Source organism: Oncorhynchus mykiss, chromosome 11 (genome assembly GCF_013265735.2).
Source record: "Oncorhynchus mykiss isolate Arlee chromosome 11, USDA_OmykA_1.1, whole genome shotgun sequence".
NCBI lineage: Eukaryota > Metazoa > Chordata > Actinopteri > Salmoniformes > Salmonidae > Oncorhynchus > Oncorhynchus mykiss.
This window is the reverse complement of record NC_048575.1, coordinates 51,517,246-51,530,409: the sequence shown is the minus strand read 5'-3', so window position 1 is coordinate 51,530,409 and position 13,164 is coordinate 51,517,246. Positions and strand designations below refer to the sequence as shown.

The 13,164-nt window shown below is 41.8% G+C and overlaps 2 protein-coding genes across 4 annotated transcripts in view; both read left to right on the top strand.

Moving 5' to 3' along the window:
- Positions 1-6,930, top strand: part of LOC110535900 (breakpoint cluster region protein) — a 49,594-nt gene extending 42,664 nt beyond the window's left edge. For both annotated transcript variants that reach the window (XM_021621268.2, XM_021621267.2), the window contains exons 17-23: positions 2,188-2,247; positions 2,580-2,689; positions 3,623-3,762; positions 3,903-4,037; positions 4,185-4,290; positions 5,019-5,181; positions 5,355-6,930. In XM_021621268.2, coding sequence (XP_021476943.1) covers positions 2,188-2,247; positions 2,580-2,689; positions 3,623-3,762; positions 3,903-4,037; positions 4,185-4,290; positions 5,019-5,181; positions 5,355-5,444 — 804 coding nt within the window. In that variant the 3' untranslated portion in view covers positions 5,445-6,930. The remainder of the gene's footprint in view (positions 1-2,187; positions 2,248-2,579; positions 2,690-3,622; positions 3,763-3,902; positions 4,038-4,184; positions 4,291-5,018; positions 5,182-5,354) is intronic.
- A 200-nt stretch (positions 6,931-7,130) lies between these two features.
- The window catches only part of specc1la (sperm antigen with calponin homology and coiled-coil domains 1-like a), a 31,235-nt gene continuing 25,201 nt past the window's right edge, over positions 7,131-13,164 (top strand). For both annotated transcript variants that reach the window (XM_021621266.2, XM_021621264.2), the window contains exon 1: positions 7,131-7,348. The gene's annotated coding sequence lies outside the window, so the exon portion shown is untranslated. The remainder of the gene's footprint in view (positions 7,349-13,164) is intronic.

The window sequence follows — 13,164 nt, the reverse complement described above, 5'->3', positions numbered from 1 at the left end:
AGCGTTCTTGATAAGTTGCAGGGGTTTGATGGCACAAGGGGGGAGCCCAGCCAACATCGAGTTCTAGTAGTCCAGACGGGAGAGGACAAGTGCCTGGATTAGGACCTGCGCCGCTTCCTGTCTGAGGTAGGGTCATACTCTACGGATATTGTAGAGCATGAACCTGCAGGAGCGAGTCACTGCTTTTGTTTGCAGAGAATGACAGGGTGTTGTCCAGGGTCAAGCCAAGGTTCTTTGCACTCTGGGAGGGTGACACTGTGGAGTTGTCAACCATGTTGGAGAGGTCTTTGAGCGGGCAGGCCTTCCCCGGGAGGTAGAGCAGCTCCTTCTTGTTGAGCTTTAGGTGGTGGGCTGACATCTGCGATATCTGCCAGGCACGCAGAGATGCGTGTCGCGACCTGGGTGTCAGAAGGGGGGAATGAGAAAAGTAGTTGCGTGTCATCCGCATAGCGATGATAAGCAAGATCATGTGAGGATATGAAGGAGCTGGATAACTTGGTGTATAGAGAGAAGAGGGCCTAGAACTGAGCCCTGGGGGACACCAGTAGTGAAAGTACGTGATGCAGACACAGATCCTCTCTATGTCACCTGGTAGGAGCGGTCTGCCAGGTAGGATGCAATCCAAGAGTGTGCAGAGTCTGAGATGCTGAGCCCTGAGAGGGTGGAGAGGAGGATTGATGATTCACGGTGCCGAAGGCAGCGGATAGATCTAGGAGGATGAGAACAGAGGAGAGAGAGTCCGCATTGGCAGTGCTGAGAGCCTCAGTGACCCAGAGAAGAGCAGTCTTGGTTGAGTGACCCGTCTTGACGCCTGATTGGTTAGGGTCAATAAGATTGTTCTGAGAGAGAAAGTTGATCAGGGAGAGCACGCCTAAGTGTTTTGGAAAGAAAAGAAAGAGGGGATACAGGTTTATAGTTTTTGATGTCTGATGAGTTGAGTGTTGGTTTCGTGAGGAGGGGAGAGATTCCAGCCATTTTGAAGTCAGAGGGGACGCAGCCAATGGTCAGGGATGAGAGACGTGAGGAGGGCAAAGGATCGAGTGGTCAGGTTGTCTTGTGGCCAGGGGGGATAAAGAGCTCAAGGCATGTGAGTGAGACCTGTGGACACAATGGGCTGAGTGAATGAGTAGCAGATGTCGTCAACCTTCTTCTCAAAGTGGTTGACACATTTGTCCGGCGAGAGGGAAGGATGGTGGGGGAGCGGTGGAGGATTAAGGCGGGAGGAGAAGGTGGAATATAGTTTCCTAGGGTTAGAAGCAGAAGCTGGAAATGCAGAGTTGTAGAAAGTGCATTTTGCAGCGGATACAGTGGAGGAGAAGGTAGAGGGGAGGGAGTGAAAGGATGATACGTCCTCCGGAAGTTTAGTTTTCCTCCATTTTCTCTCAGCTGCATGCAGCCCTGTTCTGTACGCTCACAATGAGTCACTCAACCACAGAGCATATTCGTTAAGTATCCTTGAATGTGTTGTACAGTATTCTCATACTTAATACGTAATGTTATTTTCTTTTGATAAATCCACTGCATTATGTAAGAAGAAATTGATGTCCACAGAACAAAATGAAAATGATTTTTGGAATTAGATAGAGTATCTTATATGTTGGTCCCTAAGGTGAGAGGACATCTGTCATGTTAGCATTATCTATCACAATACTCGTGCTTGTTGGCAACTTGGTATTAGTCACATGATTTAAAATAGATCAGTGACATGAGTTGGCACTACCCAACCATATGAAGTTTGTGAGGATAAGGGCAAGTGAAGGGTAATTGTTACTTAAGACCCAGGCTTGCTGATTGGGGAGAAAGACAAAATAACCATCTTTTCTCTTTGAATCCATCATTTCGTACATTTTTTTTGCTTTTCTTCAGTGAAATTATACACTTTCCAATCTAATAGTTTCATTGAAGGTTTATTTTTATATTGTGCTTTAGATTAATTGGAAAGGATCAAGAGGCTAACTGTGCTAAACATTCATACAAAGCAGGATTTTGAGAGGTTTAAATATGTCATTGGTTCTTAATAATGGATTGAATTTCATTACTAGAGTACTATAACATGTCTGTACTGCGAATAAAGACTGCATCAGTCCTACCACGCCATCGTGTTGTCCACACACTGTCTATCAGAGAAGTTCGTCTTTACTGGGTTAGATGATTTTTCTGATTGATAGATGTCTCCATATTTTCCAGCTGGATCCTCAGACGCTACAAACCAAAGACTGGCAAAGAACAGTCATCACCATGAACGGGGTACGTATTACCAGCCTAAATGTAAACAATTATCACTGTTTTTCACAAAGCTTTCTGAAACCACACTGCCTTGCTTTTCTTGTTTAGCAAAAGCACTCTTTTGGCACAACTTTACATTGGCATTACTCCAGTGGCCAGTGTAAGCGTTGTTAAATAAGTTATGTATATATAACATGGTAATTATATGGGTTTTTCCACTGATAGTTACTGTGTAATACAGACTTCAATATGAAGTATGCCCCCTATATTAAAGTCTACTGTATGGATCAGGATACATGCCAAGCTCTTAATTTCACTGACTCCTGGCTAATTCTTAACTTCACTTTGTAAAGATTGAGGTGAAGCTGTCAATGAAGTTCACCAGCAGAGAGTTCAGTCTGAAGAGAATGCCCTCGCGGAAACAGTCAGGCGTGTTTGGAGTGAAAATCAGTGTTGTAACCAAGTGAGTGAATAATGTGTGTTTGTTAGCCTCTGTATAACCTCCGCACCCAGATCCAAATCATACTTCAGGATTTTGGCAATGAAACCATTTTTATGTCACTGCGTGCAGTCTGACGTCAGTTGCTAACTAGCATTAGCGCAATGCCTGGAAGTCTATGGTAACTGCTAGTAGATACCACATTGCGACATTGGCGTGCGAAATTACCTCGCACTTGCTTCGTACTGGATGCAGAGACATACAAATGGTATCCATGAGTTCATCTGACTCTGTGGAAGTAGATAAAGGGCTCGATTGCCAAAATCCCGAAGTATCCCTTTAAGCCTGTCATGAAGGACTAGCCTCATGCAATGCATGTCACATTTCTATGACCAGCACAGATCAGACTTAATATTGTCAAATGGATGGGATACCTCCTACTACCTCCTTCACTTTAATCCAAAAACAACAGTGGAGGGTCAGGAAAAACTGTCAAAGACATGCCTTGTTTGGGATTTTCTATTTTCACAGGGACCATAAGTCTCTCATGATCATTTGTAAAAATAACTAAAGCCCCTTATGGGCATGGTCTATTTGAGAAACCTTTTTATAGTGCTAAAGATGCAATACTTGCAGGATGGAGGTCTTTCTCAGTGTTTGCTTTACTCCGAAAGTAGAAAGAAAAGATGGGTAATTTATTCATACTTGGGAACAGGTATTACATATCAAAATTGAAAAATATTATTGAGTTCAGTTTATGCACTACCACAATAAAACAAACTGTGTGTACAGAAGTAAGAAATTAGACACCCAGTTTTGCAGTCACAGGTATTTTGATTCATTAGTGTAAAGCAACTAGACTTCTCTTGTTTCCTGCATTAATCCAATTTTAATCCTGCATTAAGTGTAACCACGTGTGTGTGTGTGTGTGTGTGTGTGTATGTTTAACCTCGACAGACGGGAGCGGTCTAAGGTGCCCCTCATCGTGAAGCAGTGTGTAGAGGAGATCGAGCGCCGGGGCATGGAGGAGGTAGGAATCTACCGGGTCTCAGGGGTGGCTACAGACATCCAGGCCCTGAAGGCTGCATTTGATGCCAGTGAGTACACCGACCTTGGATCTCTTCCTTATAGCAAATAATACATCATGCTATACAAGGAATGTATTACTATTATTCATACCGGCTTGCGACTTACTGTTCCCCCAGTTTATCGTTCATTCCCTTCCTGTGATTGACAGACAATAAGGATGTGTCGGTGATGATGAGTGAGATGGATGTGAATGCCATTGCTGGAACGCTGAAGCTGTATTTCCGTGAGCTGCCGGAACCTCTTTTCACAGATGACCTGTACCCAAACTTCGCTGGAGGAATCGGTCAGTCTCTCCTTGTGACCTCAAAAAAAGCTTGCTATGGCATTTAGTCTCATCGTAGTGAATACAACATAAGAGTGACATTTAACAAACCATTAAACATCAATCAGGTAGTATTAAAAATACTAAAACAACTGTGTCCTCTTGCAGCCCTGTCAGACAGTGTGGCTAAGGAGAGCTGTATGCTGCACCTGCTGCTGTCACTCCCAGAACCCAACCTGGTCACCTTCCTCTTCCTGCTGGATCACCTGAAGAGGTATACTCCCCACAGTGACATCATGTTTGATCCTGTCACATTAATACAGTCTAGTGCTGAGTGATTAACCAATCCTTTAGTTTTTTGGGGTTATTAAACAACTAATTGACCGATGTCGGTTCATTTACTTGAATTCCATTTAGTTTTTGTTGTTTGTGGCCCAACACACGTTTCTCTAGAGAGAAATCAAATCATTCATGAAATAAATCAATTCAAGAACTATGTGGGACGCTAGGCTGAAGGGAGTTGTTGTTTTCATTAAGCAAATATTAAACCTAGTTCAGAGCAGAAACGGGGATAATTAACTACAATCTCAAACGGATCAGAGAGGGAGAGGCAAAGCAAGAAGTTCCACTCTCACCAACATATGCCCAAAATAAGCCCAATGCGTTTTGATGGGTTTATTTTGGACTTCTCGCCTGCCTTCCCGCCTTTGGGACAACGACTCCCATTGTTAGGGCAGAGACATGAGCATCTTGTCATTATATACAGATCTCTGGACTGATACACTTTTACGCCTGCTACATTAGGTTAGATACGCACAAACCATATATCCCACATGAGAGAGAAATAATCGAACCCGAAACCGAACCGACCTCAAAAAGCATTAATCTCTCAGCACTAATACAGTCACAGATGTGTCATTTCTAAACCTGTTGCTAATTTCTCCTTCCTTGTTCTCGGTATCCCACAATCGTACAGTTATGACATCCTCTGTGTTCTTACAGGATTGCTGATAATGAGAGCGTTAATAAGATGTCTTTTCACAACCTGGCCACGGTCTTTGGTCCAACCCTGCTCCGCCCATCTGAGAAAGACAGCAAGATCCCAGCCAATGCCACGCAACCCATCACTATGAATGACAACTGGTCATTGGAGGTTATGTCACAGGTACTGCCAAAATCTGTGGAGGAAATCTGTGGAGACCTGTATCTTTTGGAACGTCAATGTTGATTTTGTTGCAGAGGTAGATTCAGAGGTATTCATGGAGCCCAAAATGATGTGCTATGGTTCTAATAATCTGTTTCCTTTGCTCTTTCCCGCTTCCCCTTCTGTCTGTGTAGGTACAGGTCCTACTGTATTTCCTTCAGCTTCAGAGCATCCCAACGCCGGACAGCAAACGTCAAAGCATCCTCTTCTCCACTGAAGTATAGCGAGAGCATGGACATTTCCATCTGTGAAAAACGGAGGGAGGAAGAAGTGGACAAAAGTATGCCTTCCATGGTAAATTGTTGGCTGCTGGAGCTAATGAACACTGGATGGATTACAGGGCTCCTGCTCTATATGGCCCACCAGAGGGAGTCAACAGCACATTTCAGATTGGATCAAATACAGTACTTTATGATTATGATCATCCTTATCTTGCTGACCTTAAAACTGTCTTACATCAAACACAAAAAGCCATTTAATATGGTCAAAGAACAGACCATTCCTTTATTTGGTTTTTAATTGAAAAAATATTGTTACCAGATGAAGTGAGGCAAATTGTCATCTCCATGATCCCTCACATTAAGTGTGCTGAGCACTTACAGATAGTGTCAAAATCTTTTACCTATCTGACAATCAACTCATTTTAGAGGCACTGATGAGCACAATTATCAAAATGGTAAGATGGTTACAGTCCTTATTGTGGCATAAGGCCTGTTTTGTACATTGTTGGCACAAGTGAGGGTTACAAACTCCAATCTTTTCCCTGCTGAAGCCCATTGTAGGAAAATGTGTATTCACCAGGTGTTTATGCGTATGCTCTCTTTATTTAGTAAGGAATGTGAGACTGATCAAACTTATGTAGGTATATTTAACATGCAGGCATGTTGACTTAAATGTGTTTTGTAATACTTTTCTCTTCAAATAACTGCTGTTTGTGAGTTTCTGTTAAAAGATTTCTGGGAGGTTGTACTTAGTTAAACAGTGGACCTCAACCATATCTCAGAATCGTGTTTTTTGTTCATTTGCTTATAGGGACCTGAAAGCTGGATACTGCTAAATCTATGTTGTAAGACCAGCAGCATTAAGTAGTAGGCTGAAATGTTTAAATACAATTATGACAGTCCTACATTTTCCTTAAGAATTTATATTTTGATCTTATTCAATTAGAGATCATTCGTCTGAACACACCACCCCTTTACTGGAGGAATTTAGTTTTTTTTTTCTTTTTCAGATGGGTTAAAAAAAATACTATTCAGTGCTGTCACGTGGAAATAAGACAGGAATACCACTGATAAACTTTGGCTCTTTATTCAATTTTAGTGGTAGCCTACCTTGGTCCACTAATATCCAAATCTCCTGGGTATGAAAACAAATAATGGGCATTGTGAAGGGCACCATTTGTCTTCTGTTGTGTTATTTTGTTTCTAGCTAAATATATAAAGGGTTTATTGTTCTCTGCCTGGTGAGCTGTAACTTTGAAAGCCCTTAATGTATCTGTACTTGCAAAATGAAAATAATTCCAAATGTTTACAGATATCTGAATTAAGATGTTAAGATATGATACCATTAGCACATATGAAACTGTTAGGCTAACTGACTGTTTGTAGTCTATCAGCAATCACTTAATTTACATTTCTTCATTTCAGACAGTTGTAGTCATTATCCCAAGAAAGTCTAATTTATGTAGCTACAATAAAGAGTTGATTCACATGTGCTTTGTATTTTTTATCTTGATTCTCTGCAATCTGATAACACAATTTAAGATTATTTAACATGATTGTTGTCAGTAGAATAAGATTTTAGTTATTTTCTACACTTATATTATTTATATATATATATGTGTTCTTTATTCATATAGAGCTGGGCTCTAGATGTAGATGGGCTAGAATGAGCATGCCGATCTTGTTGAAAAATACATCTATGAAGGATGCGGTCCAAGTCCAGGGCAAGGCTCTGGGAGGCAATAATCAGGCTGCTGTTCGCTGCATTGACAACTGAAAAGCATCGTGTCAGATGGACCGAATTGGAATAACCTCCAGTATCTGTCTCAGCTACAAAGCTGCCTTAAGATGTATTCGCAAACCCTTATTAATTTTCACTCTTCAAGGATCAAATAGAAGAAGCCACGGTATGAATTTTAGCTAGCGTTAGTAACGTTATCAATATCAAGCTAAGCTAGGCTAGAAAACTAGCTAGCTACTGTAGTTATGTGAAAATGCATATTTTATCTAATAATTTCTTAGCTAATGTATTTCTGGAAAAGCTTGCAACTTTCACGTCTCCTGGAACATTCAATTTAGTCGTTTTTAGACTAGTTATAGTAGCCAGGCTCAGACTATAAAAACGAACGTTAGCTGAATAGTTTGACACAGTTAGCTAGCTAGCGACGGTAACTAGCTAACTTAACGTTAGCTGACAACTTCTCATGATTTGCTGGATGGAAATGTTGGCAGCAATCTATGTAGTTACTTCTAAATAGTAAGTTATTCTATTTAGCTAATGGTAACTAAAAGGGCAAGTGGGGTGACATTCTGTCAACTGGTCATATAGCCAAAGCTCATCGTTAGGTGCCAGAAGATCCCGACCCCACCATTACGCTTGTTTACACTGGGGTCTGAACACAATCATAGTTATATTAAGACGTTGGAACGCGCGCCAGATATAGATCAGAAAATCTCAATGCAGGGATGGGATATGCCTTTATCCACACTAATACACTGAGAAAGTTTAAATACGAAACTGGCCTTTTTGCCCTCATGCTAGCTATCAGTAGTTAACATGGCCATTTTGGAATGGCAGTGTCAGCCAATCAGCTCCTTTGTTGTTCAACGCTAGCATGGGGACGAAAATGGCAGTTTTCTGGGAAAACTAGCAGTATTTCAATCTTCTCGATTGAGTAAGGTGGCATATCCCATCCCTGCATATACAGTAAGGGAAAAATATATTTGATCCCCTGCTGATGTTGTACGTTTGCCCACTGACAAAGAAATTATCAGTCTATAATTTTAATGGTAGGTTTATTTGAACAGTGAGACAGGATAACAAAAAAAATCCAGAAAAACACGTCAAAAATGTTCTAAATTGATTTGCATTGTAATGAGGGAAATAAGTATTTGACCCCTCGGCAAAACATGACTTGGTACTTGGTGGCAAAACCCTTGTTGGCAATCAGAGGTCAGACGTTTCTTGTAGTTGGCCACCAGGTTTGCACACATCTCAGGAGGGATTTTGTCCCACTCCTCTTTGCAGATCTTCAAATCATTAAGGTTTCGAGGCTGATGTTTGGCAACTCGAACCTTCAGCTCCCTCCACAGATTTTCTATGGGATTAAGGTCTGGAGACTGGCTAGGCCACTCCAGGACCTTAATGTGCTTCTTCTTGAGCCACACCTTTGTTGCCTTGGCCGTGTGTTTTGGGTCATTGTCATGCTGGAATACTCATCCACGACCCATTTTCAATGCCCTGGCTGAGGGAAGGAGGTTCTCACCCAAGATTTGACAGTACATGGCCCCATCCATCGTCCCTTTGATGCGGTGAAGTTGTCCTGTCCCCTTAGCAGAAAAACACCCCCAAAGCATAATGTTTCCACCTCCATGTTTGATGTGGGGATGGTTTTCTTGGGGTCATAGGCAGCATTCCTCCTCCAAACACAGTGAGTTGAGTTGATGCCATCTGACCGCAACACTTTCACCCAGTTGTACTCTGAATCATTCAGATGTTCATTGGCAACGGGCATGTATATGTGCTTTCTTGAGCGCTGTAGGATTTCAGTCCTTCACGGCGTAGTGTGTTACCAATTGTTTTCTTGGCAAATATGGTCCCAGCTGCCTTGAGATAATTGACAAGATCCTCCCGTGTAGTTCTGGGCTGATTCCTCAATGTTCTCATGATCATTGCAACTCCATGAGGTGAGATCTTGCATGGAGCCTCAGGCCGAGGGAGATTGACAGTTCTTTTGTGTTTCTTCCATTTGCGAATAATCGCACCAACTGTTGTCACCTTCTCACCAAGCTGATTGGCGATGGTCTTGTAGCCCATTCCAGCCTTGTGTAGGTCTACAATCTTGTCCCTGACATCCTTGGAGAGCTCTTTGGTCTTGGCCATGGTGGAGAGTTTGGAATCTGATTGATTGATTGCTTCTGTGGACAGGTGTCTTTTATACAGGTAACAAACTGAGATTAGGAGCACTCCCTTTAAGAGTGTGCTCCTAATCTCAGCTCGTTACCTGTATAAAAGACACCTGGGAGCCAGAAATCTTTCTGATTGAGAGGGGGTCAAATACTTATTTCCCTCATTAAAATGCAAATCAATGTAACATTTTTGACATGCGTTTTTCTGGATTTTTTTGTTATTCTGTCTCTCACTGTTCAAATAAACCTACCATTTAAAATTATAGACGGATCATTTCTTTGTCAGTGGGCAAAAGTACAAAATCAGCAGGAGATCAAATACTTTTTTCCCTCACTGTAGCCCCACAGTGGAGGTGTCATAATACCCATAAAACCTAGCAGTCACACAGGGAAATGGTTCCAATCATTTTTCTACCATTCATTTTTCCCATAGTGGATTTTAGAGAAACATAAAATAAGGGCTGTTTTTCGTGGGCTTATCCTGGCGTTTTGATAACCATATTAAATCTCTCTCGGACAAGGTGACTTATCAATATATTCGACTCTATTTACTCTGATTTGAAAATGGTAATAGAAGTCATGCAATCCCTGCAAGCACGCCATCTCTAGCTGACACATTTGATAGCAGGTATTGTGTCAATTTGAAAGAAATGTTGCCATTTATTCATTACTACATTTAGCTAACATTAGATAGTTAATTCAGAGATTCTTACCTTTGTCTCCATTCGGCAGTTTCGTCCAGATCATGTTAGCCACATTAGCAGCCGATTTAGTATTTTATTTTTGGGTGTAAATACAGTCGAATATATTGATAAGTCACCTTGTCCGAGAGAGATTTACATAGTTATCAAAACATCACGCCAGGGTAAGCTTACACAAAACAAAGCCCTTATTTTAAGTGTTTCTAAAATGAATGGTGGAAAAACGATTGGAACCATTTCCCTGTTTGACTGCTAGGTTTTATGCGTATCACTCTGTTGTACACTATAGAGGTACGTTTTTCCGACCCGTATCTTGCGCCGGCTACACAGTGTCTTAATGTAACCATGATTGTGTTCCGACCCCAGTAAACAAGCGAAACTGTAGGGTCGTAATCTTCTGGTAAGCTAGCTAGCTATGTCAAATGTCATAGCGGTAATGAACTTGTAGTCCTGATTGTGGTGATGCTTTCCATTGCATGTGCAGCATACCCACGCAAATGTACATAGTAAAATCCTAAACATCCCTTGTATACATATAACATATAATTGTATGTGGGGTTGGTCCTTCAGCTGGTCGAAACTTGAGACTAAAAAATGATAATACCCACTCATTCTACTAACCGAAGTCTTGCAGGTGTTGACATGGTTTTGGGCCTATGCCAGGTGATAGAAAGTTCAACGGCAGTACCGGCACTCTAAAAGTCTGGATATTTTGTCTCAAATTTCGACCAGCCGCACAGACAATCAGCAGAGTAAGTTCACATTTAGTTTGATTAAACATTCTGGCTGGTGAAGAAACTTTCCAAGTTTTTGCAGTGCTTTGTTTGACTGTATACCAATAATTAGTCTGATTTATTAGGCAACTTGTCATAGCGATCTAGCTACATTATTTATGTTTGTGATTCCCTGGGCCTGAAGCATGTCACTCTTTTTTACACATGCAACTTAGAGGTCTCTCTAAAGCCCATATAACTACTTTATTTTGAAAATATGAAACACACACTTCTCATTATACAGTAGAAGAATTCAAAGTGAGCATATATTTCTCCCGACTATTCTTTATTTTCCTGAAAAAGCTGTACAGTCTGCTCTTCAATGTCCTGTCCAGAGAATGTGACTTATGCAATAGGAATTTGGCTACTCCTCCTTGTCTCCGAATCCTTCCTTTTGGAAAAATGTCCCAAAGTGAAAAATATTCAGTTCTTGGAAATGTTCCTAGAGCTGGAGGTTACCTAAGCACCCGTTTGTGCGTGTGTGATTGTGCATTGTCTGATCCTACTTTTGAAAGAAGCCGGAGTTGTTCACCTCACACTGTGATGTCCCCTTAGCTCTGAAACAGATTGTCCTAGCCATGTGTTTTGTGTTGTATGCACTGCATAGCTCAGTGTTTCTCCATCCTGGTACTGGGGACCCAAAGGATTGGGAAACACTGGTATATCATAATAAGGTACATGAAGGATGGCTTGGTTGGATCTGTTAGGAGGACTGGGTCTTCGGCTATGATGGATGTTTTAGACTGAAGAGTTCAGAGGTTACACTGTCTGCTCTGTCTGAATCACACTGGTGCCTACTTGTCCTTGCACACGTTCATCCTTGTAGGATTTTCTCAGACGCCATCACAGAAGCAGATGTTATGGAAGAGAAGTAACGCCCACAGTCAAAGCACTGAATAAGGAAGAGGAGGGAGAGGCCGTTTGCAGTAGGCCTAACTCACTAAGACTCTTGCTCGCTCTCTCTTGCTCCCCCTTTCCCTGCTTTTAATGGTTTTGTTTCATAAGCAACACGTGGGCACTGACTGCATAGTTGTCCTCCGGGTCAACCTTGGTTTGAATCCAAGGGTTCCATGCATCAATTAGCCTGACATTGTTGTAATCAAATAGAAACACTAGCCCAATCATCATGATCAACCCTTTACCCACCCATGAATGCATAGCTGGGATTGTCGTGTCCTTTCACTTTCTGTAACCCATTTGCACACAGTGCATTTTGCATAAGACCAAGGCCTTTATTTCTTCTTTGAGTATGCTGGGATGCATTACTAATATTTTGACTATAAGAAAGCCATTGAAGTATTACTGCACACCTGAACCTGACAGTCTACGGAAGGCATTCTGTCTTGTTACTCTATGAATAGACTGAAAGTCTAGGCTATACCCGCAGCCTCTCTCACTCAATCCCATTCATTCATAGCCAAAGAAAAGGGCAGCCTTCCAGGTTGTGTGTTTGGGTGATCTTTGACCCACATCTGAGCTACAGGAAGCTATACCCAGGCTGTGTGTTGAGAGCCCATGTCAGTAGCTGGCAACATGTCCTGCACAATCCAAACAGAGGTCAGCAAGGGTGTGAACACACACACCTGACTGGGGGTTGGAGGCTACAGTAGAACACTCTTCTGTTGCAAGATGTCCCTCTGTCTGTTTTGTTTTACATTAAAGGTGCAACTCTACAGGAATGTTCCAATGCCACGTTTTACATCAATATTCCACTGCCAATAAGGGTGTATGTTAGTGTATTGCATTTCATTGTTATTTCAACATTCACTATCTGTTCTGTCTCTTACCCTCTGGCTGTTCAAGAATGTGTACACTGCTAGGCATATTTCAATGGGGGTCTGAATACACAAGCACCTTCCAACCACAGGAATCACGGGGCTTCAACACACGCAGCTGAGAGACATTAGGCAGAGTTTACTCCTAAGGAGCACAAGCCCGCTGCTGCTCTGCCATAAATGAGAGGCGAGAGAGGACAACTGGGAGCTGTTAAAAAGCTCTGGAAAGATCTCATAACTCCAGCAGAGTGCAGAAAGACCCAAACGGACCAGACTGCGTGTTCCCTTTTTTGCACCTCTTTTTGACGGATTGTTTAAAGTAGAAAGACAAGTGGAAGGGTTTTGGCTGCATATCTGAATTTATTAATATGCCAAACAATAGAGTTTAGAAAATGTTATCACAGGCACTGATTATTATATGTAGACAGAAATACTCCCTATATAATTTATGTTTAGAAAAGAAACAAGTAATATTTACTCAACTTTGTCTGCTTACTTGATTAAACAATGATGGCCATCCAGGGAGGGCGTTGGTACATCCACCTGCATCCAGCTTGACAGCAGG